At 41.1% G+C, this 25,977-nt stretch overlaps 1 protein-coding gene across 2 annotated transcripts; it reads right to left on the bottom strand.

Moving 5' to 3' along the window:
• Positions 1–1,155: 1,155 nt before the first annotated feature.
• On the bottom strand, positions 1,156–10,147 carry LOC112916789 (3 beta-hydroxysteroid dehydrogenase/Delta 5-->4-isomerase). 2 transcript variants are annotated; one of them, XM_072766773.1, is made up of 5 exons: positions 9,893–9,985; positions 9,549–9,768; positions 6,227–6,370; positions 5,176–5,340; positions 1,156–2,380 (listed from the first exon to the last, which is right to left on the bottom strand). In XM_072766773.1, exons 2-5 carry the CDS (start codon positions 9,691–9,693, stop codon positions 1,569–1,571), a joined length of 1,266 nt encoding a protein of 421 aa, XP_072622874.1. In that variant the 5' UTR covers positions 9,694–9,768; positions 9,893–9,985; the 3' UTR covers positions 1,156–1,568. The 2 variants fall into 2 exon arrangements, with proteins under 2 accessions (XP_072622874.1, XP_072622875.1); XM_072766774.1 differs by lacking the exon at positions 6,227–6,370 and having other exon boundaries at positions 9,893–10,147.
• Between the last annotated feature and the right edge of the window lie 15,830 nt (positions 10,148–25,977).

Here is a 25,977-nt window from a genome sequence, read left to right on the forward strand (position 1 = left end):
GGCCATGGCTCAGGTTCATAAAGGCAGGCAACAGCCTGGTCTGGAGACAGACAGCTATCACCTCCCACACTCTGAGCCCCACTACCACCTCCTCACCCACTTCAGGCCACGCAGTCTTTGCCAGCCCTGGCACTGTTTCTTTTGACTCTTGGTCCTCTGTTCAGTTGATGACTATGTCATCCTTTAAGTCCCTAAACCTGCCTCGGTTGACCTCCTCTCCTGAGAGGGACAGAGAAGGACCACAGGCCAATGATGAAGGGGAAAGGAAAGGACAGAGGCTAAGGAAATAGAGGGATAAAGCTTCATCCCAGCAGGCAGTGTCAGGGAGAGTTGGGGAGAGGAGGAAAGAGTAGGGAGCAGTTGATTCTGAAAGTGTGGGGTAGTAAACCTCTACCTCTTGCACTGGGTAGGAGCCAAAGTTTTAGGGGTGTTCATACTTGTCCCCTTTACTTTCCATGGTGTGGTTTCATTGTGTGTTTTGAAAGGTTAAATACAGGCTGTGGATTGCCAGGGTGGCCCAGGTATGTCCCAGGGGCCTTTTAAGGACCCTGGCTGGCTTTGGCAGTAAAGGCTGGTTACATCTCTGCATCTCCTTCCCCTGCCCAGGTCATCTTGCAAGGGCTTGCAGACCCTCCCAGATGCCCCTCAGGGGTTCTCCTGGGTCCTAGGGAGTCTCCGGCACAGGGCTGGAGGTGACCCAGAAGGAGGTGACTCAAAGCAGCCAGGCTCTCCCAAGGCGCAGCACACCACCAAAGGCTGGTGCTGTCTTGCACTGCTGACAAACCCCTCTGTCCCACCCCCATTGTGTTGTAAATTTAGGTGGTTCCAGCTGCAAGATTCGGTGCAGGGATAGGGGCTTTCAAGTCAGTCTACCTGGGCTAAATGTCCTGGTCACTTAGCAATTAGTGGCAACTGATGATCAAGTTTCCTATCAATAAAAGACAGTGATAATCCCTACCTCAGAGGTTTCTGGAGAGGGTTAAATGAAGTGATATTTGCCTGAAACATAGCAGGTGTTTAGTCGTGATCCGCTTTCCAGACACTTCTGTCCACCTCCATTCCACACTGCTTTTCTAAATAGGAAATAATGATTCTTAGAACTGGATGAGGAAAGGAGGAAGGTATGTGTTCACATCAACCACAGCATCCTCCAGATTAGGCATTAAAACATTTATTACTCTTTTCCTTGAGCTGTATGCAGGAATAGGAATTTGTAAAAGATAAGAAATGCTTTGCACGTGACAAAGGAAATGGAGCTCATAGGCAAAACTCTACAAGAAAGAGGCCCGAATAACTCAGGACCAGCAGCTGCAGCTTTCATACCAGCAGCTACAGCAAATCTCCGTGTATGTCCTGTGGAGTGTGGGGAAGACAGAAAACTTCCAGGTGGGCCAGGGCCTGAAAATGTTCCTGGTAGTAGGAGAAAAATAGGAAGGTGGCCATCTTGGAAAAGGAACACAGTAGGACCTGGGCTTGTGCCCTTGTTTCTTTCTGTATGAAACCAGAGGGGATGAGCTTGATAGACTTCTCCCAACAACATCTAGGTCTACATCCTTGCCATCCTCAGATCAGTGAGTCTTTGTTTTTAGGGTCTCCTTGTGCTGTTTCACCAGAGAACCAACCCACTCCGTGGTCTTCTGCTTGGCTTCCTCCCAGCTGAAGAGTGGCTTATACCCCAGATCTCGCTGAGCTTTCTTATAGGAGAAGGTAAATATGCTATTTGACAAGGTCACCATGTGGCGGTTGAAGGGGGGTTGGTATTTATAAATCGGACTGAGCAGGAAGCTCACTATTTCCAGCAGGAAGGCAAGCCAGTATTCCAGAGATATGGGAAGGCTCATTCTGGAATCAAGGGACAAGCCCCATTCCTTGCTCAAATTGTAATTGAGGTCATCATAGCTTTGATGAGGAGTGTCATCTGAAATGTAATAGAACTGTCCTTGGACACTTGGGGCCTTCTTGGGGTCCTGTAGGGCCCTCAAGGCCAGAATGTGAGCCCAGGCCACATTGCCAACATAGACAGGGTTGACTATGGAGAACTTGCTGTGATGTGTCAGGATACCATTGTTCCTCAGAGCTTTGTATATGTAGTTATAAAGGAATATGCTTCCTTCCCCATAGATATACATGGGCCTTAAAGCACAAGTATGCAAAGTGCCACCATTTTTAAGAGCCCACCCATTAGCAGCTAGCACAGCCTTCTCTGCAAGCTTTTTGCTGTATGGGTAGGGAGCAGACCATGTTGATTCAAGATGCTCTTCTTCGTGGGCATTCTGGATGATGTCCCTGTAGGAGTTGGGCCCAGCCACCTCTATGGTGCTGGTATAGATGAAGATCGGCACACTAGCCTGGGCACAGGCTTCCAACAGGAGCTGAGTACCTGCCCATGAGGAGCACACTGTCAGTGTCAACAAATAACCCAAGGGGCCAACCATGCCCACAGGCCATGTCCACCCCTTCCCCTTCAGTGAGGTGGTTACTGCAGATCAGAAGTGCATTCCTCTGTGTCTCCAGCTAAGATCTGACTATGCAATAGCCATGGGAAAAATGCAAAAATGCAAAAATGAGAAGAAATTGACATCTGAGTTCTAGAAAGCAAGAATTTCTAGGCTTTCAGATTTCCTGGACTTGTGTGTATATTTTTAATTTTGGAAAAGGGCAGAGGGTTGCAATTTCATATCTTGCTGAGTGGAGAGATTAAAAAATTATCACTTATCCCTACCACCTCATTAAAAACAGGTTATTTTAAATAAAAAAAAATTCGGAGGTCATACTCTCAGAATATGGACTGGAATTTTACCTAGTCTTGATTGAGCGTTCCCACAAAGACCACTCCTAATTCTGGCTGTTACTCCTTTCACCCAGCTCTGAAAAGTGGGGGTGACAAACCTTCCTTTTAGTTAGTTTTCTGGAGCCTGGCTCTGGCCTTCTAGGTGGGAGTTTGGTGGAGAACCCGAAGGAGGAGTGTGCCCTCTGGTGGTTAACACCTATAACGGGAGGATCTCGCAGAATCCCAGCTCTGGGAGGTAATGCAAAGCGCCTTCCCCGTAAGAAAGAAAGAATAACCCGGGCAAAACATTGTTTCTCTCTCTCTCTCTCTCTCTCTCTCTCTCTCTCTCTCTCTCTCTCTCTCTCTCTCTCTTAAAAAATCCCTTTTAAAGGCTTTGTGCAATTTGATTTTCGGGAGAGACAGCCTCGTTAAAAAAATACCAAATCTAGAGGCTGAGAATATTTGGCGTTAATTTTCCTGCAGAGGCGGAAATTATCATTATTTGAAGTATCTTCGAAACCTGGAAATGACATTAGTTTTAATTAACTGATGGCTCTAACACTTCTCAGTGATGTCAAATCCCCTGTTGTTGGGGGTCCCGGAGAGCAGGAATTAGCCAAGGGGCCAAAATGGAAAATTTGGTTAATCTAGTACCCTCCTTGAAGTGTGGGAGTGGTGAGGGTATGGCTAAGCAGAAGCTAGAAAGGGTCTTTTTTGAGATGGTGCTACCTTAGGCTGGAGACCCTGAAGCAATGAGTTGCTTCAGAAAGGGAGCCTCTGGGGATGCCTGGGTGGCTCAGCAGTTGAGCATCTGCCTTTGGCTCAGGGCCTGATCCCAGAGTCCCAGGATCTAATCCCACATCGGCTCCCTGCATGGAGCCTGCTTCTCCCTCTGCCTGTGTCTCTGCCTCTGTGTGTGTGTCTCATGAGATATTTTAAAGATTTAAATAAAATCTTAAAGAAAAGAAAAGGAAAGGGGAGAAAAGAAAGAAAGAAAAGAAAAGAAAGAAAAGAAAAGAAGAGAAAAGAAAAGAAAAAAAGAAAAGAAAAAAGAAAAAAGAAAAGAAAAGATAGAAAAGAAAAGAAAGAAAAAAAAGAAAAAAAGAAAAGAAAAGAAAAGAAAAGAAAAGAAAAGAAAAGAAAAGAAAAGAAAAGAAAAGGAACCTCTGAGTAGACTAATGACTAACTTTGTAAAGCAGGGCCATGGAAGCCAGATGGGAGTGGGGGTTGGGGTTCTGTGGTCCTAGAGAGACTGTCCTCCAGGGCTCAGAAGGATGACTTTACATGCCTAGCTAATAAGGGATTTAAGCTAATCCATTAAATGAATGTGTCTAGATTTAAAGTAGATTGAAAAGCCGCAATCCAGAAAGAGCCACCAGGCATTTATGGATGAGGCTCTAAGAAGGGTGTACCTTGGGCACCTAGCTATAAAGTACCCTTTTTTTAAAAAAAAATATTTTATTTATTTATGAGAGAGAGAGAGAGAGAGAGAGAGAGAGAGAGAGAGAGAGAGAGAGAAAGGCAGAGACACAGGCAGAAGGAGAAGCAGGCTTCATGCAGGGAGCCTGACGCGGGACTCGATCCCGGGACTCCAGGATTGCGCCCTGGGCCAAAGACAGGTGCCAAACCACTGAGCCACCCAGGGATCCCCTAAAGTATCCTTTAATAGCAAAGCCAGCAGTGAGCTGAAGAAGTACTCTTATGGATAAAGGGAAGCTATTATCATTAAGAAGATATCATGGGAAGGCATGTCCTGGGTAATTCTGTCCTGTCAGACTGCTGTGAGCTAGCTTTGCTGGTTTCTTGATGTGATTTGGAAGGTGATGGATGTTCTTATTATGCTTGGAGATCCCTCATGGAAGTCCTACCTGAGGGAAACTGGCTGGGAGCTGTGGCCCTTCACTCCCAGGCCACAGCTGGGACATGGGTCTATGGGACACTTTTCCTTACAGAACTCGGTTCTTGGCCTTACTGTATGACCACCAACTTAGAGGCACTTAGAAGGGCTAAAATGACGACCAGGGAGGCACTTGTAAGGCCTGGTTCTAGCCCAGGGGAGGCAGGAGGTAGTTGGAGATAGTTGGATAGAGTTTAAGGTTGGATTGGAGTCGACGCTTGACTGGAACCTCAGTAAAAAGAGCCTTTGTGGCTTTTGCAGACACACAGGTATGGGTTTAAATTCTAGCTTTCCTACTCAGGGAGACTTGGACAAGTTACTCAGCTTTGCTCAGTCCTAGTTTCCTCATCTAAAAAACTGAGGATCACAGCCTGAAAGCTCTCAGTAGTGATAAGAAAAAGCTGGAGCAGGTTCAGCAGTGTCCAGTGATGGGGGCTTCTCCATTCCTGTTCTTTTTTCTGAGCCTCATTTGCCCACCTCACTCCATATCCTCCCTGGGATACTATACCCTTCAGATTGACATTCATGATGGTCTCTCGGTGAATGACATTCATGACGTCAATGACAGAGGCGGTGTGAATGACAACTGAGGTGCCCTGGCAGGCTCTCTTCAGGCACTGCTCATCCAGAATGTCTCCTTCCACCATGGTCAGCTTGGTCTTGCTCTGGAGCTCTGTGTGAACATAAGTCAGGTCATGGGAAGGCTTTCTGGATCTGGAAGTTTCCTGATAAAAGTGGCATTTACCTAGATCTTCAAAGACATGTACACTGGGAGGAGGGTGGGGGTGGGGAGACCAATCCATGGAAGGAACAAGTAAACAAAAACACAGAGACCAGTATGTGTAGCATTTATTGGGAAAGAGCAAACATCCATTTCTACTCCATTTTATTCAGAAGAAGAAGAAGAAGAAGAAGAAGAAGAAGAAGAAGAAGAGGAGGAGGAGGAGGAGGAGGAGGAGGAGGAGAGGAATTATTTGTACAGTGAGGAGTCAAGTATGCCTGGGATAAAAATTGTTAAAGACATTCATAAGAAGTTCATAAAATTCATTAAGGATAGTCGGGTGAGGGATCCCTGGGTGGCGCAGCGGTTTAGCGCCTGCCTTTGGCCCAGGGCGCGATCCTGGAGACCCGGGATCGAATCCCACATCGGGCTCCCGGTGCATGGAGCCTGCTTCTCCCTCTGCCTATGTCTCTGCCTCTCTCTCTGTGTGTGTGACTATCATAAATAAATAAAAATTTAAAAAAAATTAAAAAAAGGATAGTCAGGTGATTATGAAGAATGGGTATAAGAGGAAAGAATTTGAATTTAATTCTGTAGGGAGTGAGGAATCATGTATGGATTTAGAACAAGAAGAGAAACAGAGTTGTGGTGCAGGAAGCTAACCCTGGCTGCAGTGCATAAAATGGATCCATGTGGTACATCTAAGAGAAAAGCAAAGCAATCGAGAGATTACTCAGAATGTCTGCACCAAAGTTCAGAGGAGGAGGATGGAACCGGGCCTCCCACAGCAGGAGGAGGGAAGGGGAGGGATACATAGGCTCAACTTTGCAGACCTTACCCACACATGCCCTGGTTCTTATTGGAGATAGGCCGAGAGGAAGAGGAGGAGTCCATGTCAGCCCAGATATTTCCTGCTTAGCTGACCAGAAGGATAGTGGAGCCAGTAACAGGGAATTTGGGATGGGCACAAATGAGAGGTTAACTGAAAAAAAAAACCTTATTAGATATCATCTAAAGCAGACAATAATGCTGAAAATGAGTGACGGGCACTGAGGGGGGCACTTGACGGGATGAACACTGGGTGTTATTCTGTATGTTGGTAAATTGAACACCAATAAAAAATAAATTTATTATAGAAAATGCTGAAAATGAGTCAGCCACCAAGGGACTAACATTCTGGCCACCTAGCCAAGGGCCTTAGGACCTTTAGCTCCTCTGAAATCCACCAGAAGTGGCACTGCCAGTCACACCATCGCCTCAAACTAGCCTGTGAACTCAACATGGTGCTACATACAGTTTGGATTAATACCCTACACATATTTTGTGCTTTCTACTTTGCACACTCCTTTCACAGTTTTCTGGTTTTTCTTTCACAGCTATCTCATGACATAGGTATTCAGATTTCCGCTATACAGGCAAAGAAGCTGAGGCAGAGACAGGTTAAAGGGCAGGTCTAAGTCACACTTCCAGTGAAGACCCAAACCTGCCTCCTGCCTTGGAGCTTTGTTCTCTCTCCCCTGTCACCCAAGTGCAGGACTAGTGCTTTTATTTTCTGAGGCAGATTAAGGATAAGTCTGTGTATTTAAAGGATAAGACAATTTAACTGAAATCAGAGGCCAGAGAACAGTGAGAGAGAAATTCAGAGTGAAAATTTCAGGGCTGGGAAATTTCCTTCCTGGACTACAAATTGGAAGAACCATCTGCTTTCCCTAAGCCTCTGCCAAGTTTGCTCTGTCCTGGGCTCCTTCCCATTGTTGGGCAACTCCAAGAATGCCCCCAAATGGGAGAAAGGTAGGGGAAAGCTGCTGGGAATCATAGGATTTTCTCGGATTTTGTCTCCACCTCTGCCTTTCCCCCCCTTTCTTCTGTGTCTTCTTTGCTGCAGGCTTCAGCAGACAGGCTGGGAGGAATTGATCTGCTGAGCAGTGAGAAGTCCAAAGCCAAGGGAGGAAAGGACTCTCAACCTATTGGTTTGCAGGGGTGTAAAGAGACCAGCAGAGGGCACTGCTGGTGTCTTGGCAGTGGAAGCATAGCTCCCTCCCTCTCTGAGGCTCTGCGGACTTGAGGATTTTTCATAGCCTGAATATACAGTGGCTTATGTGGTGTGGGTTGCATTGTAAGGAAGCCCAAAGAGAAGCTACCAGACAAGTTAGTGGCTAAGAACACAGCTGCTGTAGTTAGATCTTCTGGGTTCAGGTCCAGCTTTGCCATTTTTCAGCTGTGAGACCTTGAACAAGTTAGCCTTTGCTATGGTATGAGTGTTTATGTCCCCTAGATTCAATGTTGAAATCCTAATGCCAATGTGATGGAGTTAGGAGATAGGGCCTTTGGAAGGTGATTAAGTCATAAGGGTTTAGCCTTCATGAAGGGGATCAGTATTCTTATTAAAGAGATCCCAGAGACATCCTTCACCTCTTGCACTATGTGAGGGAGGACATGGAAAGAAGGCACAGGCTCTGAACTAGATAAAGAGAGCTCTCACCAGAGCATGACCCTGCTTTGCCCTTGGATTTCTATGCCCCAGAACTGTGAGAAATAAAATTTCTGATGGGTTTAAGCCACCCAGCCTGTGGTATATTGTTGCAGCAGCCTTGACAGACTAAGACACCTTTCTGCGCCTGTTTTCTCATCATTAAGAAGAGGAGGACAGTATTACCTTTTCCACAGGGATGTTATGAGGAGCAAATGAGTTGACATGCAAAGAACACTTAGCACAGTGCCTGCACAGAAAGACCACTGAAAGGATTCTCCACTGTGATATTTACAGAGGCCCCTATCCATCCCTGACATCGCCTGACTTGTCACACTGGGGAACCGTTCTTTTAGGTTGAACATTGCCTTTTTGTGAGCATCAACTGTCAGACTGTAAGTATTTTGAGCCATAAGGATTACAAACAGATGAAGTTGCTCATATGTGTTCATGTGTGTTCATCAGAGACACCATTGAAGCAGAAGGTAGAGAAAATAGGACATTTGAGATATTCAGAGTACAGGAAAGAGGATAAGAGTGATGGGTGCAGTCCTGGAGGGTGGGAGGCGGTAGGGGACTCTCAGTGGGGAGGTGGAGTCTTCTGGGCACCCTGGGGCCTGATGTTGACACCCAGTCCAGAAGGGTTGGGAGGGGGACAAGGATTGCTTTGGGTCACACAGAGGGGAAGTGGGAGAGACTGAAGACTCACTTTGCCAAGAGGCAGCCCTGGAGCCATATGACTGAGACATCTGTGATGAAGCTCTACTCTGAACCCTACAGTTCATTAACTGGAGGGCCTCAGCACATCACATTACCTGTGTGTACCTCAATTTCCTCATTGTCCTGTTGGGTGAGATCCCTTTCCTACCTTCTTTACAGGGTTGTTTTGAGGATCCAGGGATGAAACAGGTTTTATAAATCTCGCTTTTGCATTTGTACCAGGGATAGCATTCTGGGGACACAGCAGAGCAGTGAGCTGCTACAGCAGACTCTACAGCCACTATTCTCACGGTGATTAATAGAGACAAATAGGAAAAAGAGATGTGCAGGGACGCCACATGAGGAATCCACACTCCAGAGCCTCAAATTCTGTCTCTGGCTCCCTCCCATGCTGTACAGTGCCCTCTCCATCTCCCTCCCACCCCCCCACCCCATCTCTCTCTCTCTCTCTCTCTCTCTCTCACACACACACACACACACACACACACACAGCTTCACCTTCACTTTCTTTTGTTTCACCTTCACTGGAGATGCTAAATGAAGCCACAGAAAGACCAGGGCAATCAAGAGAGGCAGGGAGCCACTGGTAGGGTCTTCAGGTTAATGGTGTTTGCTTGCCCTTTGCAGATGTTGCACAGCAACTTCCAAGTCCACAATCTTCAGGACATTAGAGTTGTTGACAAGGTAGAGATGTATGATTTTATAAATGAGAAGAAGAAATCCAGAGGCCAAAATGGGTGGCCTAAGGTCATCCTCTATAGTTCTAGATCAGGGTCAGAGACTCAGTCTCCTGACAGTCCTGTATCTCTTATACTACACGACCTGTGATTTCCTTTCTGATGACTTTGGACTTGGGATTAGACTTGATTTGGCTACAATTTTTCTTGATTTGCTAGACAAGAATTCCTTTCCCCATACCTGTACAGGGGTTAAGATGGAGCTACCCATCCATGAACTCAATTTCACTTACTAGAAAATTCCTCCAGCAATTCTGGTCTGAAGGCTTTGTCCAGTGCCCGGATCTCCTGCAGCTCCTTCTCCTCTGCCAACAAGTGAACAATCCGCTGACCCAGAAACCCTCCTGCACCTGTCACAAGGCAGCTCCATCCAGCCATGGTCAAATCTGGGTCCCAAGAAGTACTCTCCAGGAACCAGAAAAACTGGAGAGCAAATTAGATTACAGGGTGACCCTGGAGAAAGCCAGAAAGAGAGGTCAAGTGGTTGCAGGCTTACAAAAACCATTTTGTTCCCTCCCCTCTATTTGCAAAACTTGAATGCCCGGGAATAATTGAAAGAAAATGAGAATGCTCTAACCTGTTAGATTGTCAGAAGCTAGCTGAAAGAGCTGAGGTTCTGGTCTCCTTATCTCCTGAAGGCAGGACTGGAGTTTTATGCACTCTTGTTTCTGGCTCAGCCTCTTCACCTTGAACTCTTACCACATACTCATTGCTCACGCCTTCTCCAGGTTCCCTCCTCCCTCAAAAGTGGTGACCTTTAACATATCTTTCATTCCTCCAAAGCACAGGAAGCAAATTTCAGGGCCACAGTGCGATAACAGCTTGGTTCTCCCTGCAACAAGACATCCGGCAGTCAGTGCCAGCTGTCTGGGATCCATAATCTGTGGATTTAAATGAAAAGAAGAAATATGCCAGCATGATGTGCAATTTTGCCTTGTAAAATAAATACTTTGGGGGGGGGGGTAAAACCAATATATAATCCATGATCTCCTTTTTTGGAGTGCCATTTGAAATGTTACTGTCTTGCAAGGTGTACACATTTGCACTGGTGACAGCTCCAGTCACCAAGTTCTATGGGAAGTGACTTTCTTTCCAAACCCATATATCCAGAACCTCAATTTTGATATTCCCTTGGAGAGCTCTGGATTTGTGGAGGAAGATAAGCATCGAAGAGAAGCTCTCTGGTGATAACTGTTTAGTTCTATGGCTTGGATAATGAGAATAGGAATGTGTAGTTGTGGCCACAGTGGATCTTATGGACATTTGCACTCATCCACATTTTGGTTGCAAAATCACTCTCAGCAGAATCCTGAACTAAGGATGCAGTGGATGCTTCTGAAGCCTGTACGCCAAAGGTACCCAAATACTACCACCATAAGCTCCTCAAGACATTGCCTTTTTCCTACTTTAAAAAAATGAAGTGTGATTTACATGCATTCAAACATCCAGATCTTAAGTGTTATTCAATGAACCTTGACAATCATGTATAATATTGTGATTACAGACACCCCAGACAACATATAGAACATTTCTTTCACCTCAAAAAGTTCTTCCCCACCCCTCAATCTATCCTAGAAGCAATGATTTTCTGATTTTTAGTTTCAATAGATGCTCTTCTATTTTTTTCTCCTAAAGTCTTTATGGTTCCAGATATACATTTAAATATAGAACCCATGTGATTCTGTGCGGATTACAGAATAATTTACTGTTGTATTTTTCTGTTGTCTCTTTTTTCTTTCACCAGCTTCTTTTACTTATTGGCCTTCTTTTATTTGCCTTGGGTTCAAACTGGTCTTGCTTTTCAAGGTTCTTAGAGTTAAACCTTAGGTTATTGATTTTATCCCTTTTCCTTTTGTGACTATTGACACTTCGAGCTGTAAATGCCTCTCTAAGCAGTAGGTTAGCCACATCCAATAATTTTGTTGTATTGGACTTCTACCATCATTCAGGGTAAAAATATTTTCTAATTTACCTGTGATTTCCTCTTTAACATGTGAGTTTTTCCAAAGTATATTGTTCAATTTCTAAAATTGGGAATTTTCTAAATATCTTGTTGTTATTGACTTCTAATTCAATACTTTTGTGGTCAGAGCATATACTCTGTATGATTTTGACTCTTAGATATTTACAGAGACTTGTTTTGAAGTCCAGCATATGGTCCTGGTGAAAACACCATATGCACTCGAAAAGAATGTTTTCTTTAGTTGTTGGGAAAAATGCCCTACAAAGATTGGGTTTGACACCCTCCCCTGGGTCTCTCTTTCTCCTTGTGTTGTGGACATTCTCCTCTTCCCACTTAACACCTGACTCCTTGTGCTGCAAACACACTTGCCTGGAGTTTGACCGTAGTCATTGAGTTATAGTGGCTTGTTCTCTGAAGCTGTCACACTAGCTAAAGGGCCTTGGTCTTGCTGAAACCTGTGAAGCCTTACCTGAGGCCACCAAGGTGCATCACACAGCTTTGCCTGCTAGAGTAATGCTGAAGTGAACCACACACATCCCCTACCCCCTTCAGGACTGGGGTATTCATTCCCCTAGGTGTTGTGAATGTTGGAGGCTGGCAGAATTCAACTACTGTCTGCCTGGGAATCGCTTTCAGCCAAAGAGCCAATAGAACAAGAGTTTAGAGTCTCTGAGTGGAACCAATAACTAGGTTCTATAGAAAATGAGAAATCAATGAAAGGCAAGGCAGATAGGGCTACATATCACGTTTCTTTTTTTCCCAAACATCTTTATTGAGATATAATTTACATGCCATAAAATCCACTTGCACAGAACAAAGAATAGGAGGAACACTTGCTTATAGAGGAAAAAGGGAAGCTGGGATGCTTTATAAACAGAAAGTCCATTGGAGTGAACCGCCATTTTGAAGTATAATAACTTTTCATTGATTGGGCTGCGATAGTCTCATTGACTGGCGGAGGAGGAAAGCATTTGGGGGTAGTAAAGTGGTATCTACCTGCATCTCCTATTGGGTCTGCAATTGACAATGAGTGTTTGGGCATAAAAGCTCCCTCTACTGGTCTACTGACTCCATCCTAAATGAAATTTTAAAAATTGATTTCCACAGAAACATTTTGTCCAGTCTGTGGCTTTTCGTTTTCTTAGTAACGTCTTTTGAAACACAAACATTTTAAGTTTTATGAAATCCCACTTAAAAATTCTTTTCTTTGAGGGTGCCTGGGTGGCTCAGTTGATTACGTGTGGGACTTTGTTCTGCCCAAGGTCATGATCTCCTGAGTAATGAGATCAAGCCCTGCACTGGGTCACATTCAGCAGAGAGTCTACTTGAAGATTCTCTCTCTGTACCCTTCCCCCTGCTCTCACATGCACTCCTTCTCTCTAAAATCAATAAATCTTTTAAAAACACGTTTTTCTTTTATCACTCATGTTTTTGTCCAACCCAAGGTCATAAAGATTTTCACCTATGTTTTCTTCCAAGAGGTGTATAGTTTTGGCCTTGACATTTAGGTCTATGATCCATTTAGAGGGAATTTTTGCATGTGGTGTGACTTAACAGTTTATATTTGTATGGCCAATGGATTTTGACAAAGGTGCCAAGAAAAATTCAACAGGGGAAAATGATTTTTTTTTTTTAAGCAAATGGTGCTGGGACAGCTGGAGTGTCTATGTGCTCAGGGAAGATCAGGGCACATTTTATAAAGTGTGGCCTCTCTGGGTCACTGCCAGTTGACATCAGAGTTTGAGAAGACTTCCCCAATATGCCATAGCATGGGCTAATTAATATACTGTATTAGGAAAACTCACAAAGGCCAAGGGTTGGCAAAGAAATAGAAGGCATGATTACTCCATCCTTCCATTCTACACTGATGTATAAGTAGTGCACAGTGTGAGTCTGCATTCCAGTGTAGGGACACTAGCCTCTATTATTCTATGTTTGTATCATACAAACACAGAGAGCAGCTTTATCAGTGAAGAAACACACATGATGTTGGTCCCAGACAGTCTGGGTTTTAGGGCCGGATGTTTATAAAAGTTGTAAGGAAAAATCAATTTCCCAACACCTGGAGTCAGTGGAGCTCATGAGATGTATTTCCCTCTTTTTGGGGAAGGAAGTCACTGGTTCCATAGGGAGCCATTCAGGCTCTGTGATGCTGGGAAGAGTGGATCCCTCTTCTTGGCTACCTTGCTAAACTCCTGGATCACTTTAGGACAATTATACTTCTTATGCCATCTAGAGAGGTAAGTTTGGGAAATGGAAGCACACAATAATTTTTAAAGTCACAGGATTAGATGAAATATAGGGTGAGAGTATTTATGGATAAAAGGAAAAGCCTCAGGGCTAAATCCTGGGACAGACACAACATTTAGAGGTTGAACAGAGGAGGAGGAGCCAGTTAAGGAGTTTGAGCAGGAGCAGTGTGAGGCGGGAGGAAAACTGAGAGAGTGCTACTATGAAAGTCAAGTGAAGAAAGTATTTCAAGAAGTGTGGTAGACTGTGTTGAATGTTGCTGGGGCATCAAATGCAATGATGAAAAAAATCGACCTTTGGTTTTGGCAACATGTAGTTCATAATTAACTTAAGAGCAATGTCCATGAAAAGTTGTATTGAAAGTCCCACTGGAAAGTGTTGCATTAAGTCCAAAAGAAGTTAAGAGAGTGATGACAAAAAACCCAACAAACAAACAAACAAACAGGTGTCTTATTCACCTGTTCAAGGAGTTGCACCATGAAGATCCCACTAGAAACATGTTAAAGCCAGTGGAGTCGATACTTTGTTGTTGTGGTTGTCACACTGTTTTCAAAATGGGATACTCCCTTTATTACTGAATCCTTAACAGCTAGCACAGCGCATGGCACATGGTAGATGTTTGAAAATTGTTGAATGTTTGACTGAATGAAGTGTCTATATCTTATACATCCTCATATTCCCATAAGAAATAGCACATTATCTGATGCATTATAGGAACTTGATTAATGTTTGCTGAATGAATGAATATATGAACAATCAAGGTCTCCAATGTCTTAATGCTTTTGAAACTCTTATGGAGTAACACATAAAAAGAAATAGAAGAGAGCAGTAACCACACAATTAAGTGTACAAGAAAACTTCCCATATTAATGGAACTCCCCATATTTGCCTGCCTCTCCAGCCTTGAAGGCAGCAATTTGCCCTGTAATCTCTCTTATCTTGGATGATGACATCCAAGCTCCTTATATGTGGAACCCATATGTATTATCTCATTTCATTTTCAAAATAAACTTTATCTTTAGAAGATTTTTAAGTTCACAGAAAAATTGAGCAGAAAGTACAAAGAATTCCCATGTATACATGCACAGCCTGGCCCATTATCATCATCCTGCACCAGAGTGGTGTATTTGTTACAATTAATGAAGCTACATATTATGTTATCATTGAAAGTCCGTAGCTTACATTAGAGTTCACTCTTGGTGTTGTCCATTATATGGCTTATGACAAACACATAATGACATGCTTCTACTAGTACAGTATCATATAGAAGAGTTTCACTGCCCTAAAAGCTCTTTGTGCTCCACCTACTCATCCCTTCCTCTCCTCTAAACACTTGGCAACCACTGATTACTTTTTTAACTACTGTGTTTATAGTTTTGCCTTTCCCAGAATGTTATATCATTGGAATAATATAGTATGCACCTTTTGGATTGGCTTCTCTCACTTAGTTATTGTTTGACTGTGGAGTTGTGAATTCATTTCTGGGTTCTCTATTACATTCCATTGATCTATGTGTCTGTTTTTGTGTCAGTCCCATACTGTCTTGATGACCACAGCTTTGTAATAGAGCTTGAAGTCTGGAATTGTGATGCCACCAGCTTTGGTTTTCTTTTTCAATATTCCTTTGGTTATTCAGGGTCTTTTCTGATTCCATACAAATTCTAGGATCATTTGTTCCAGCTCTGTGAAAAAAGTTGATGGTATTTTGATAGGGATTGCACTGAATGTATAGATTCAATGTATAGATTGTTCTAGATAGTATAGACATTTTAACAATATGTGTTCTTCCAATCAATGAGCATGAAATAATCTGCATTTTTTGTGTGTCTTTCTCAGTTTCTTTCATGAGTGTTCTATAGTTTTATGTGTACAGATCCTTTGCCTCTCTGGTTAGGTTTGTTCCTAGATATCTTATGGTTTTTAGTGCAATTTTAAGTGGAATGGACTCCTTAATTTCTCTTTCTTCTGTCTCATTGTTAGTGTATAGAAATGCAACTGATTTCTGTGCATTGATTTTGTATCCTGCCACATTGGATATTAAAACACCCTTGCAACCCAGGAATAAATCCCACTTGGTCATGGTGAATAATCCTTTTAATGTACTTTTGGATCCTATCAGCTAGTATCTAGGTGAGAATTTTGGCATCCATGTTCATCAGAGATACTGATCTGTACTTTCCTTTTGGATGAGGTCTTTGTTTGGTTTTGAGATCAAGGTAATTCTGGCCTTATATAAAGAGTTTGGAAGTTTTCCTTCTGTTTCTCTTTTCTGAAACAGCTTTAGAAGAATAGGTATCAATTCTTTAAATGTTTGGTAGAATTCCCCTGGGGAGCCATCAGGCCCTGGACTCTTGTCTGTTGGGAGATTTTTTTTTTATTACTGCTTCAATTTCCTTGCTGGTTATGGATGTTCAGATTTTCTATTACTTCCTATTTCAGTTTTGGTAGTTTATATGTCTCTAGAAATACATTCATTTCTTCCAGATAGCCTAATTTGTTGGCATATAGTTCTATATGCAATAATAATTGTTTGTATTTCTTTGTGTTGTGATCTCTCCTCTCTCACTCTTGATTTTATTGATTTGAGTCCTTTCTCTTTTCTTTTTGGTAAGTCTAGCCAGAGGTTTATCGATCTTATTAATTATTTCAAAGAACCAGCTTCAAGTTTTGTTGATCTGTTCTGCTGTTCTTTTGGTTTCTATTTCATTGATTTCTGCTCGAATCTTTATTAATTCTCTTCTCCTGCAGGGTTTAGTTTTTATTTGCTGTTCTTTTTCCAGTTCCTTTAGGTATAAGGTTAGGTTGTGTAGACCTTTCTTATTTCTTGAGAAAGTCTTGTATTGCTATATACTTCCTTCTTATGACCACCTTTACTGCATCCCAAAGGTTTTGAACAGTTGTGTTTTCATTTTATTTGTTTTCATGAATTTTTAAAAATTCATCTCTAACTTCCTGGTTGACCCATTCATCTTTTAGCAGGACGCTCTTTAACCTCCACAGGTTTGAGTTTCTTCCAAATTTCTTCTTGTGATTGAGTTCAAGTTTCAAAGCATTGTGGTCTGAAAATATGCAGGGAATGATCCCAGCATTTTGGAGACTGCATATGGATGAGTCTTGCTTTTTTATCCAATCTGATAACCTATGTCTTTTGGCTGGGGCATTTAGCCCATTTATATTCAGAGTAATTAGTGAATGATATGAATCTAACGCCCTTATATTACCTGTAAAGTTACAATTTCTGTATATCGTCTCTGTTCCTTTCTGGTTTATGTTACTTTTGGGCTTTCTCTTCACTTAGGATTCCCTTTAGGACTTCTTGTAGGGCTGTTTTAGTGATCACACATTCTTTTAGGTTCTGTTTGTCCTGGAAGCTTTTTATCTCTTCTATTTTTGAGTGACAGCATTGCTGGATAAAGTATTCTCAGCTGCATATTTTTCTCATTTAGCACCCTGAATATATCACGCCAGGCCTTTCTGAGCTGCCAGGTCTCTCTACATGAGTCTGCTGCCAGTCTAATGTTTCTACTCTTGTACGTTACAGACTTCTTGTCCCAAGATGCTTTCAGGATTTTTTCTTTGTCTCTGAGATTTGCAAGTTTCACTATTATATATTGAAGTGTTGACCTATTTTTATTGATTTTGAGGGGTATTCTCTGTGCCTCCTGGACTTGAATGCCTGTGTCCTTCCCCAGATTAGGGAAGTTCTCTGCTATAATTTGCCTCAATATTCCTCTGCCCTCCGTCTTCTTCTGGGATCCCAGTTATTCTGATATTGTTTCGCTTTATGGTATCACTTATCTCTTGAATTCTCCCTTCATGATCCAGTAGTTGTTTATCTCTCTTTTTCTCAGGTACTTTATTCTCCATTGTTTTGTCTTCTATATCACTAATTCTCTTTTCTGCCTCATTTACCCTAGCAGTTAGAGCCTCCACTTTTAAAAAAGATTTTATTCATTTATTTATGAGAGAGAGGCAGAGACATAGGCAGAGGGAGAAGAAGGCCCCTTGCAGGGAGCCCAATGTGGGATTTGATCCTGGGAACCCTGGATCATGCCCTGAGCCAAAGACAGATGCTCAATCACTGAGTCACCCATGCGTTCCTAGAGAGCCTCCATTTTTTATTGCAGTTCATTAATAGACTTTTTGATTTTGACTTGATTAGATATTATAGTTCTTTTATTCCTCCAGAAAGGGATTCTTTAGTGTCTTCTATGCTTCTTTCAAACCCAGCTAGTATCTTTGTAATCTTTGTTCTGAACTCTAGACCTGACATCTTACTTATATCCATACTGATTAGGTCTCTGGCTGTCAATTCTGCCTCTTGTTCTCTTTTCTGAGGTGAGTTTTTCCATCTTGTCATTCTGTCCAGAGAAGAATAGATGAACAAGAGAACAAAATACTAAAGTAGCAACAACCCCAGAGAAATATACACTAATCAAATCAGAAGATTCCAACCAAATATATATATAAAATATATACATATAATATATATATAATAATTTATAATTATTATATATATATTATTATATTATTATATATAATAATTTATATGAATATAAATATATTTATATGTGTATATATGTATATATATTTAAAAAACAAGTGAGAATATAATCAGACAAGTGAACAAAACAGAGCAACACACTGGATCCTGTGTATTTTGGTCTGTTTGTTAGAAACTAGATTCCAAAATTGTAAAGAAAGAAAAACATGTATGTATAAAAATAAAATTAAGTACAATGAAAGGATAGAATGTAACTGTAAAAATGAAAATTTAAAGACAAAAATTTTAAAAATAGGAAGGAAGATAGACAGGTGAACAGAACAGATAATACACTATATCATGGGTGTATTGGGTCTGTTAGAAGAAACTATCTCTCAAAATTGTAAAGAAAGAATAACTTACATATACACAAAAATAAAATTAAATACATTGAAAAGATAGAATGTAACTGTAAAGATGAACATTTAAAAGACTTTTTAAAAGAGAAAGTAAAAGAAAGAAAAAAAAAACGAGAGAATATGATCAGATAGGTGAAAAGAACAAGGCAATACAGTACATTTTGGGTGTATTTTGGTCTATTTGTGAGAAGAAACTGCATCCCAAAATTGTAAAGAAAGAAAAACTTACATACATACAAAAATAAAATTAAGTGCAATTAAAGGATAAAATGTAATTAAAAATGAAAATTAAAAAAGAATTTAAAAAGAGTTGATAAAATAAATTGTTTGAAAAAGGAAAGAGAAAAAAAAAAAGGAAAGACTAAAGAATCATGGGGGAAAAAAATCCATGACTTCTATATACTATTTTCCCCTAGCTCTGGAGTTTTGCCATTTTGTGTGATCAGTAAACTTGGTCTTACCAGATATTTTTGCTGCTCTTCTGAGGGAGGGGCCTTTTGCACTGATTCTCAGGTGTCTTTGCCCGGGTTGGAACTGCACCATCCTTGCCCGGGCCAGGTGAAGTAAGCACCTCCAGATTGCTCTATGTGGCTTTTGTTCCCTGAAGGCTTTCCACACAGGTTTAGAGGATGAGAATGAAATGGTGGCCTCTCAATCTCCAGCCCCAGAGCTGAAAGCTCGGGCCCCCCACCCCTCAGTGCACCCTAAAGGAAAAGCAGTCAGTCACTCCTGTTTCCCTGATCTCCATCTGCCCTCCATGTTCACCCAGCCTGTAACTGACCTTTTTCTACCTCAGCCCTGCCACCCTGCTTCCAGGCTCCAAACACTGCAGAATCCTAGGGCATGCTCCTGTGCTGCTCCTCCCGGGGGAGCCACCGGGAGTCTCCCTGTGCTTCTGCCACTTACTGATCCCCTACTGGGAGAGCGGTTACCCAACCAAGCACTGGTTCACAGGTTACCAGAACCCAGAGTTGAGAGCCCCCTGCTAGGCTCCGTGATTGCAGCCAGCGTCCCCACTCCCTTGCCTGGGAACTCTGCCCTACTCAGGCACTCCCAGTCTTCTTGTAGGCCCAGAATCTTGAGACCACACTGTCTCACCTAGTATTCCATTCCCACTTTGCCACCTGAACACCGTTCAGGCTGGGGGGGTGGGGTCCCTAACTGGAACAGACTTCTAAAAGTTCTGATTTTGTGCTCTACTGCTCTATCATTTTCAGGTGGCTGGCTTAGAAAGGCACCTTTCCCTGAAGTTTCTCTTTTCATCTATTTCCTGGGATTCAATTCTTCGCACCTCCTACCTTGCAGAAAGTGGTCACTTTTCTATTTATAGAGTTGCAGCAATTCTTTTCCTAGCTCTCCAGTTGAGTTCACAGGTGTTCAGAATAGTACAGTAACTATCTAGCTGAATTCCTGCAACCAGACAAAACTAAGATCTCCTACTCCTCTGGCATCTTGGAATTCTTTTCCCATAGCTTGACTATGACAAATAATGCTGCAGTAAACATAGAGATGCATGTATCTCTCCAAATTAGTGTTTTTATTTTCTTTGGGTAAATAGTATCTCGCCATTTACTTGTGTTGTCTTCAATTCTTTCATCATTCTTTCTTACAGTTTTCAGAGTACAAGTGTTTCATTGCTTTGATTAAATTTATTCCTAGGTATTTTATTCTTTTTGGTGCAATTGTAAATAAGACTTTTTTCTTAATTTCCCTTTCTGCTATTTTGTTATTAGTTTACTTAAATACAGAGGTTTCTGTATATTGATTTTGTATCCTCCAACTTTACTGAATTCATTTATTAGCCATAATAGTTTTTTTTTTTTTTGGTAGAGTCTTTAGGGCTTTTTATATATGCTATCATGTCATCTGCAAATAGTGACAGTCTTACTTCTTCCTTACCGCTTCGGATGACTTTTGTTCTTTTCTTGTCTGATTTCTGTGGCTGGGACTTCCAGTATTACGATGAATAAAAGTGGTAAGAGTAGACATTCTTGTTTTGTTCCTTATCTTAGAGGAAAAACTGAAAGCTTTTCAACATTGAGTATATTGTCAGCTCTGAGTTTCTCTATATGGCTTTTATTATGTTGCAGTATGTTCCTTCTATACCCACTTTGTTGTTTTTATTGTAAATGATGTTGAATGTTTTCAAATGTTTTTTTTCTGCATCTATTGAGATAATCATATGATTTTATCTTTTATTTTACTAATATGATGTATCACTTTGATTGATTTGTGTATATTGAACCTTGTTTCCACTCCTGGAATAAATCCCTTTTGATCATGGTGGATGATTCTTTTAGAGCTGACGTCCAGTCGCATGTGCACCCACTCCACTACTCCTAGGAAATGGTGGAGAGTCTCTGCTTTCCAGTCTTCAGAAGGTTTCCCAGATGGAGAGCAGTCACCCAATTAGGTTCTGGCTCATGGTCTATGGTGAACCAAGTTGAGAGTCCCCTCACGGGCCCACTGAACCCAACAGTTTCCCCACTCCACTGCTTGGGAACTCCACTGGCTCAGACACTCCTATTAATTCTGTGATGCCAGGGATCTTGAGACCCACCTAGAATTCTGTCTATTTCACTACCTGAACACCTTTCGGGCAGCAATGTCTCTCAGTGGAGCAGATTTCTAAGGGTTCCAATTTTGCCCCATAGGGCTATTTCATTTTCCAGTAGCCACCTTATGGAGGCTCCCTCACCCTGCCATTTATCTTATGATATCTCCCCTCAGATTCACTTCTCTGCAACTCCTACCTTGCAAAAACTTTTCTACTTTTAGAGTTCCAGATATTCTTTTCTTATATCCCAGGTTGAATTTATGGGTGTTCAGAATACTTTGATAGTTATCTAGCTAAATTCAAGGGACCAGATGAAATGAGTTCCCCCACTCTTCCATCATCTTTCCTCTCTTCAGTCTCATGTATTTTTAAATTCAGTTTGCTAACACTTTGTTGAAATTTTTTTTTGCATCTATGCTTACCAGGGATATTGGTCTGTAATTTTCTTTTTTTGTAGTGTCTTTGTCTGGTTTTAGTATCAAGATAATAGAATGAATTTGGAAGTATTCCTTCCTCTTCTCTTTTTTTGAATAGTTTGAGAAGGAGAGATATTAACTCTTCTTTATACGTTTGGTAGAATTTACCTGTGAAACCATCTGATCCTGGACTTCTGTTTCTTTTGGAGTTTTTTGATTACTGATTCAATTTTGTTAGTAATCAGTTCATTCAGATTTTCTATTTATTCTTGATTCAGTTTTGGAAGATTATATGTTTCTAAGAATTAATGCATTTTTCTAAGTTGTCCAATTTGTTAGTATATAATTTTCACTTTTTCTTAAAATCGTTTATATCACTGTGGTGTTGGCTTTTTTTTGACTTCTCCTCTTTCATTATTGATTTTATTTATTTGGGTCTTTTCTTTTGTTCTTGATGATTCAAGGTAAAGTTATCAACTTTATTTTTTCAAAAAACCGGCTCCTAGTTTTATTGATTCTTTCTATTTTATTTTTAGTTTATATTATTTTTTTAGAGGGGTGAAGGGGCATAGGGAGAAAGAGAGAGAGAATTCCAAGTAGGCTCCATGCCTAGCACAGAGCCCAACATAGGGCTTGATCTCACAACCCTGAGACCATGATCTGAGCCAAAATCAAGAGTCAGACACTTAACTGAGCCACCCAGGTACCCCTAGTTTTTATTCTATTTATTTCTACTCTTACATGTATTATTTCCTTCCTTCTAGTAACTTTGGGCTTTGTTTGCTCTTCTTTTTCTATTTTCTTTAGGTGTTAGGTTAGATCATTTGAGATTTTTCTTGTTTCATTAGCTAGGCCTGTATCACTGTAAACTTCCCTCTTAGAACTGCTTTTGCAGGGGTCCCTGGGTGGCGCAGCGGTTTGGCGCAGCGGTTTGGCGCCTGCCTTTGGCCCGAGGCGCGATCCTGGAGAGCCGGGATCGAATCCCATATCGGGCTCCTGGTGCATGGAGCCTGCTTCTCCCTCTGCCTGTGTCTCTGCCTCTCTCTCTCTCTCTCTGTGACTATCATAAATAAATAAAATTAAAAAAAAAAAAAAGAACTGCTTTTGCAGTGCCCAAAGATTTTGGAATGTTGTATTTCCATTTTCATTTGTCTCAAGGTATTTTTAAATGTTCTTTTTGATTTCTTTATTAACCCATTGGTTTGTTTAGTAAATGTTTGGCTTCTGTGTGTTTGCATTTCTGTTCATTCTTTCTTATAGTTAATATCTAGCTTTATACCACTGTGATTAGAAAAGATGCTTGACATGATTTCAGGCTTTTAAAATTTATTGAGACTGGTTTTGTGGCCTGACATGTGATCTATCGATCCTGGACAATGTTCCATACATTTGAAAATAATGTGTATTCTGCTATTTTTGTATGGAAATTTCTGTATATCTGTTAGGTCCATCTGGTCTAATGCATTGTTCAAAGCCACTATTTCTTTTTTTTTTTTTTCAAAGCCACTATTTCTTATTGACTTTCTGATTGGACAACTGTTTCCTTATTGATTTTCTGTCTAAATTATCTATCCATTGATGTAAGTAGGTATTAGAGTCCCCTACTATTATTATATTGCTGTCAGTTTCTCCCTTTATATCTGTTAATATTTGTTTTATATATTTAGGTGCTCCCATGTTGGATGCATAGATATTTACAATTGTTATATCCTCTGGGTAGATTGAGCCTTTTATTGTTATATACTGCCCTTTTTTTCTCTTGTTACAGTCTGTTTCATTTAATTAATTAATTAGGTTTTAAATATTTTATTTATTTATTCATGAGAGTAACAGAGAGAGAGGCAGAGACATAGGCAGAGGGAGAAGCAGGCTCCCTGCAGGGAGCTGGACATGGGACTCGATCCCAGGTCTCCAGGATCACGCCCTGAACAAAAGACAGATACTCAACCACTGAGCCACCCAGGCATCCCAGTTACAGTCTGTTTTAAACTCTATTTTGTCTAAGTATTGCTAACCCAGGGTTTTGTTTTGTTTGTTTTGCTCCCCTTTGCATGGAATATCTTCTGCCATCCCTTTGCTTTTAGTCAGTATGTGCCCTTAGCTCTGAAGTGAATCTCTTGTAGGCAGCACATAGATGAGTCTTTTTAAAATTCATTTAGTCACCCTATAGGTTTTGATTAAGGCATTTACATTTAAAGTAGTTATTGATAGGTATGTATTGTCTTTTTGTTCATTGTTTTATAATTTTATAATTTTTGTGGTTTTTCTGTTTCTTTATTTATTGTTCTCTTCCCTTGTGATTTGATGGCTTTCTTTAGTGTTATGCTGCCATTTCTTTCTCTTTCGTGTGTGTTTGTATCTATTATAGGTTTTTGGATTGTGGTTACCATGAAGTTCACATATGACACCCTATGTATATAGCAGCTTATTTTAAGTTGATGTTTGCTTAAGTTCTCAAATGTATCTAAAGGCACCACATTTTTACTCCCCACTCCTTGTTTTATATATATATATAATGACATATTCTACATCTTATTATTTTGTGTATCTCTTGACTAATTGCTATGGATATAACTGATTTTACTACTTTTGTGTCTTAACCTTCATACTAGCTTTATAAGTGATTGATCTATTACTATATGTTTGCTTTTACCAGTGAAATTTTTTTCCCTTCATAATTTTCCTACTTCTAGTCATGACCTTTTCTTTTTCACTTAAAAAGTCACTTTAATATTTCTTATAGGGTGCTTTCATGGTGATAAGGTCCTTTAACTTTTGTTTGTTTTCAAAAACACTTTCTCTCTCTTTTAATTCTGAATGATAACCTTACCAGGTACAGTATTCTTGGTTATCGATTTTTTCCTTTCAACATTTTGAATATATAATGCCACTTTCTTCTAGCTTGCAAAGTTTCTCTTTGAAGATCAGCACATAGTCTTATGGGGTTTCCCTTGTACATAACTGTTTGCTTTTCCCTTGCAACTTTTAAGATTATCTTTTTATTTCTAGGTTTGACATTTTAATTATTATATATCTTGGTGTGGACCTCTTTGGCTTTATCTTGTTCCTGTGCTTCCATGTCTTTCCTGGTCTGTTTTTTTCTCCAGGTTAGGGCAGTTTTCAGCTATTATTTCTTCATATAGGTTTTCTGCCCTTTTAGCTCTCTCTTATTCTCTGGAAACTTTATAACATGGATGCTAGCATGTTTGATATTGTCATAGAAATCCCTTAACCTATCTTCATTTTTAAAATTTTGCTGTTAAACTTGGTTGCTTTTTTTTACCCTGTCTTCCCCATCACTAATCCATTCTTTTGCATCCTGTAATCTGTTATTGATTCTTTCTAGCATATTTTTCATTTCAATTATCATATTCTTCAGCTCTGACTAGTCCTTTTTAATATTCTCTATCATTTTGTTAAAGTTCTCACAGACTTTATCCACTCTTCTCTCAAGTTTGGTGAGCATTTTATGGCTATTACTTTGAACTCTGTATCAAGGCAGATTGCTTATCTTTACTTCAGTGATCTTTTTCTGTGTTTTTTTAAATTTTTTTATTTTTATTTATGATAGTCACACAGAGAGAAAGAGAGGCAGAGACACAGCCAGAGGGAGAAGCAGGCTCCATGCACAGGGAGCCCGACGTGGGATTCGATCCCGAGTCTCCAGGATCAAACCCTGGGCCAAAGGCAGGCGCCAAACCGCTGCGCCACCCAGGGATCCCTTTCTGTGGTTTTATTTTGTTATTTTGGAATATATTATGTGGAACATATCTGTCTTCTCATTTTATCTGCCTTTCTATGTTTGTTTCTATGTATTAGGCAGGTCAACTGTATCTCTTGATCTTGAAAGTAATGGCCTTATGTAGAAGGCCATCCTATGTGCCCTGTAGTGTAATACTCCTGGTCACCAGAACCAGCTGTCCCCTTGTGGACTGCACATGCTGTCCAGTTATGACTGAGCTATGACTACTACAAGTACACTGGTGGGTGCGCCAGCCCTCAACCTAGGTGTCTGCAATGACTTTCTGCAACTGCTGTGGGTGTACTGCTGGCAGGCCTTGCTCCTGAGGTGACTAGCTACTGCAACCAGCTGGCGCATGGGATAGCTAAATCCTCCTTGGGGCAGGATATGCTTTGGAGAGGGCAGTTATTCTGGCCAGAGTTGCCTACTGGGTATGGTGGGGCAATAGTCACTTTGGGAGGATGCTAGTCCTCACCTAACCTGACTTGGTGTGACAGAATGGGAGCTGATTTGGAGAGGCATGTGCCAGGGTAGGTGGGTTGGGTGGGATGAGTCCACAAAGGAACACTGGGGTGGAACAAGTGGTGCTAGTAATTAGACAGGGAATGTCAGAATTGCTTCCTACAATCATCTGGCATCTGGACTGAGAGAGGGCAAGAAAAATGGCACCCACCAGTACTTTGGTTCCCACAGAAATTTCCTGCAGATCTTTGACCCTCTGGCACACATCCTAAAATTGGTCAGTAGATCTCCTTCATGCTTAACCCAGGCACTTTTCAAACTACAGTTCTGTGCTGGGTCTTGGTCTGAATGATAAAGTGTACTGGCTTTT

The sequence above is a fragment of the Vulpes vulpes genome, chromosome 8, assembly GCF_048418805.1.
Source record: "Vulpes vulpes isolate BD-2025 chromosome 8, VulVul3, whole genome shotgun sequence".
NCBI lineage: Eukaryota > Metazoa > Chordata > Mammalia > Carnivora > Canidae > Vulpes > Vulpes vulpes.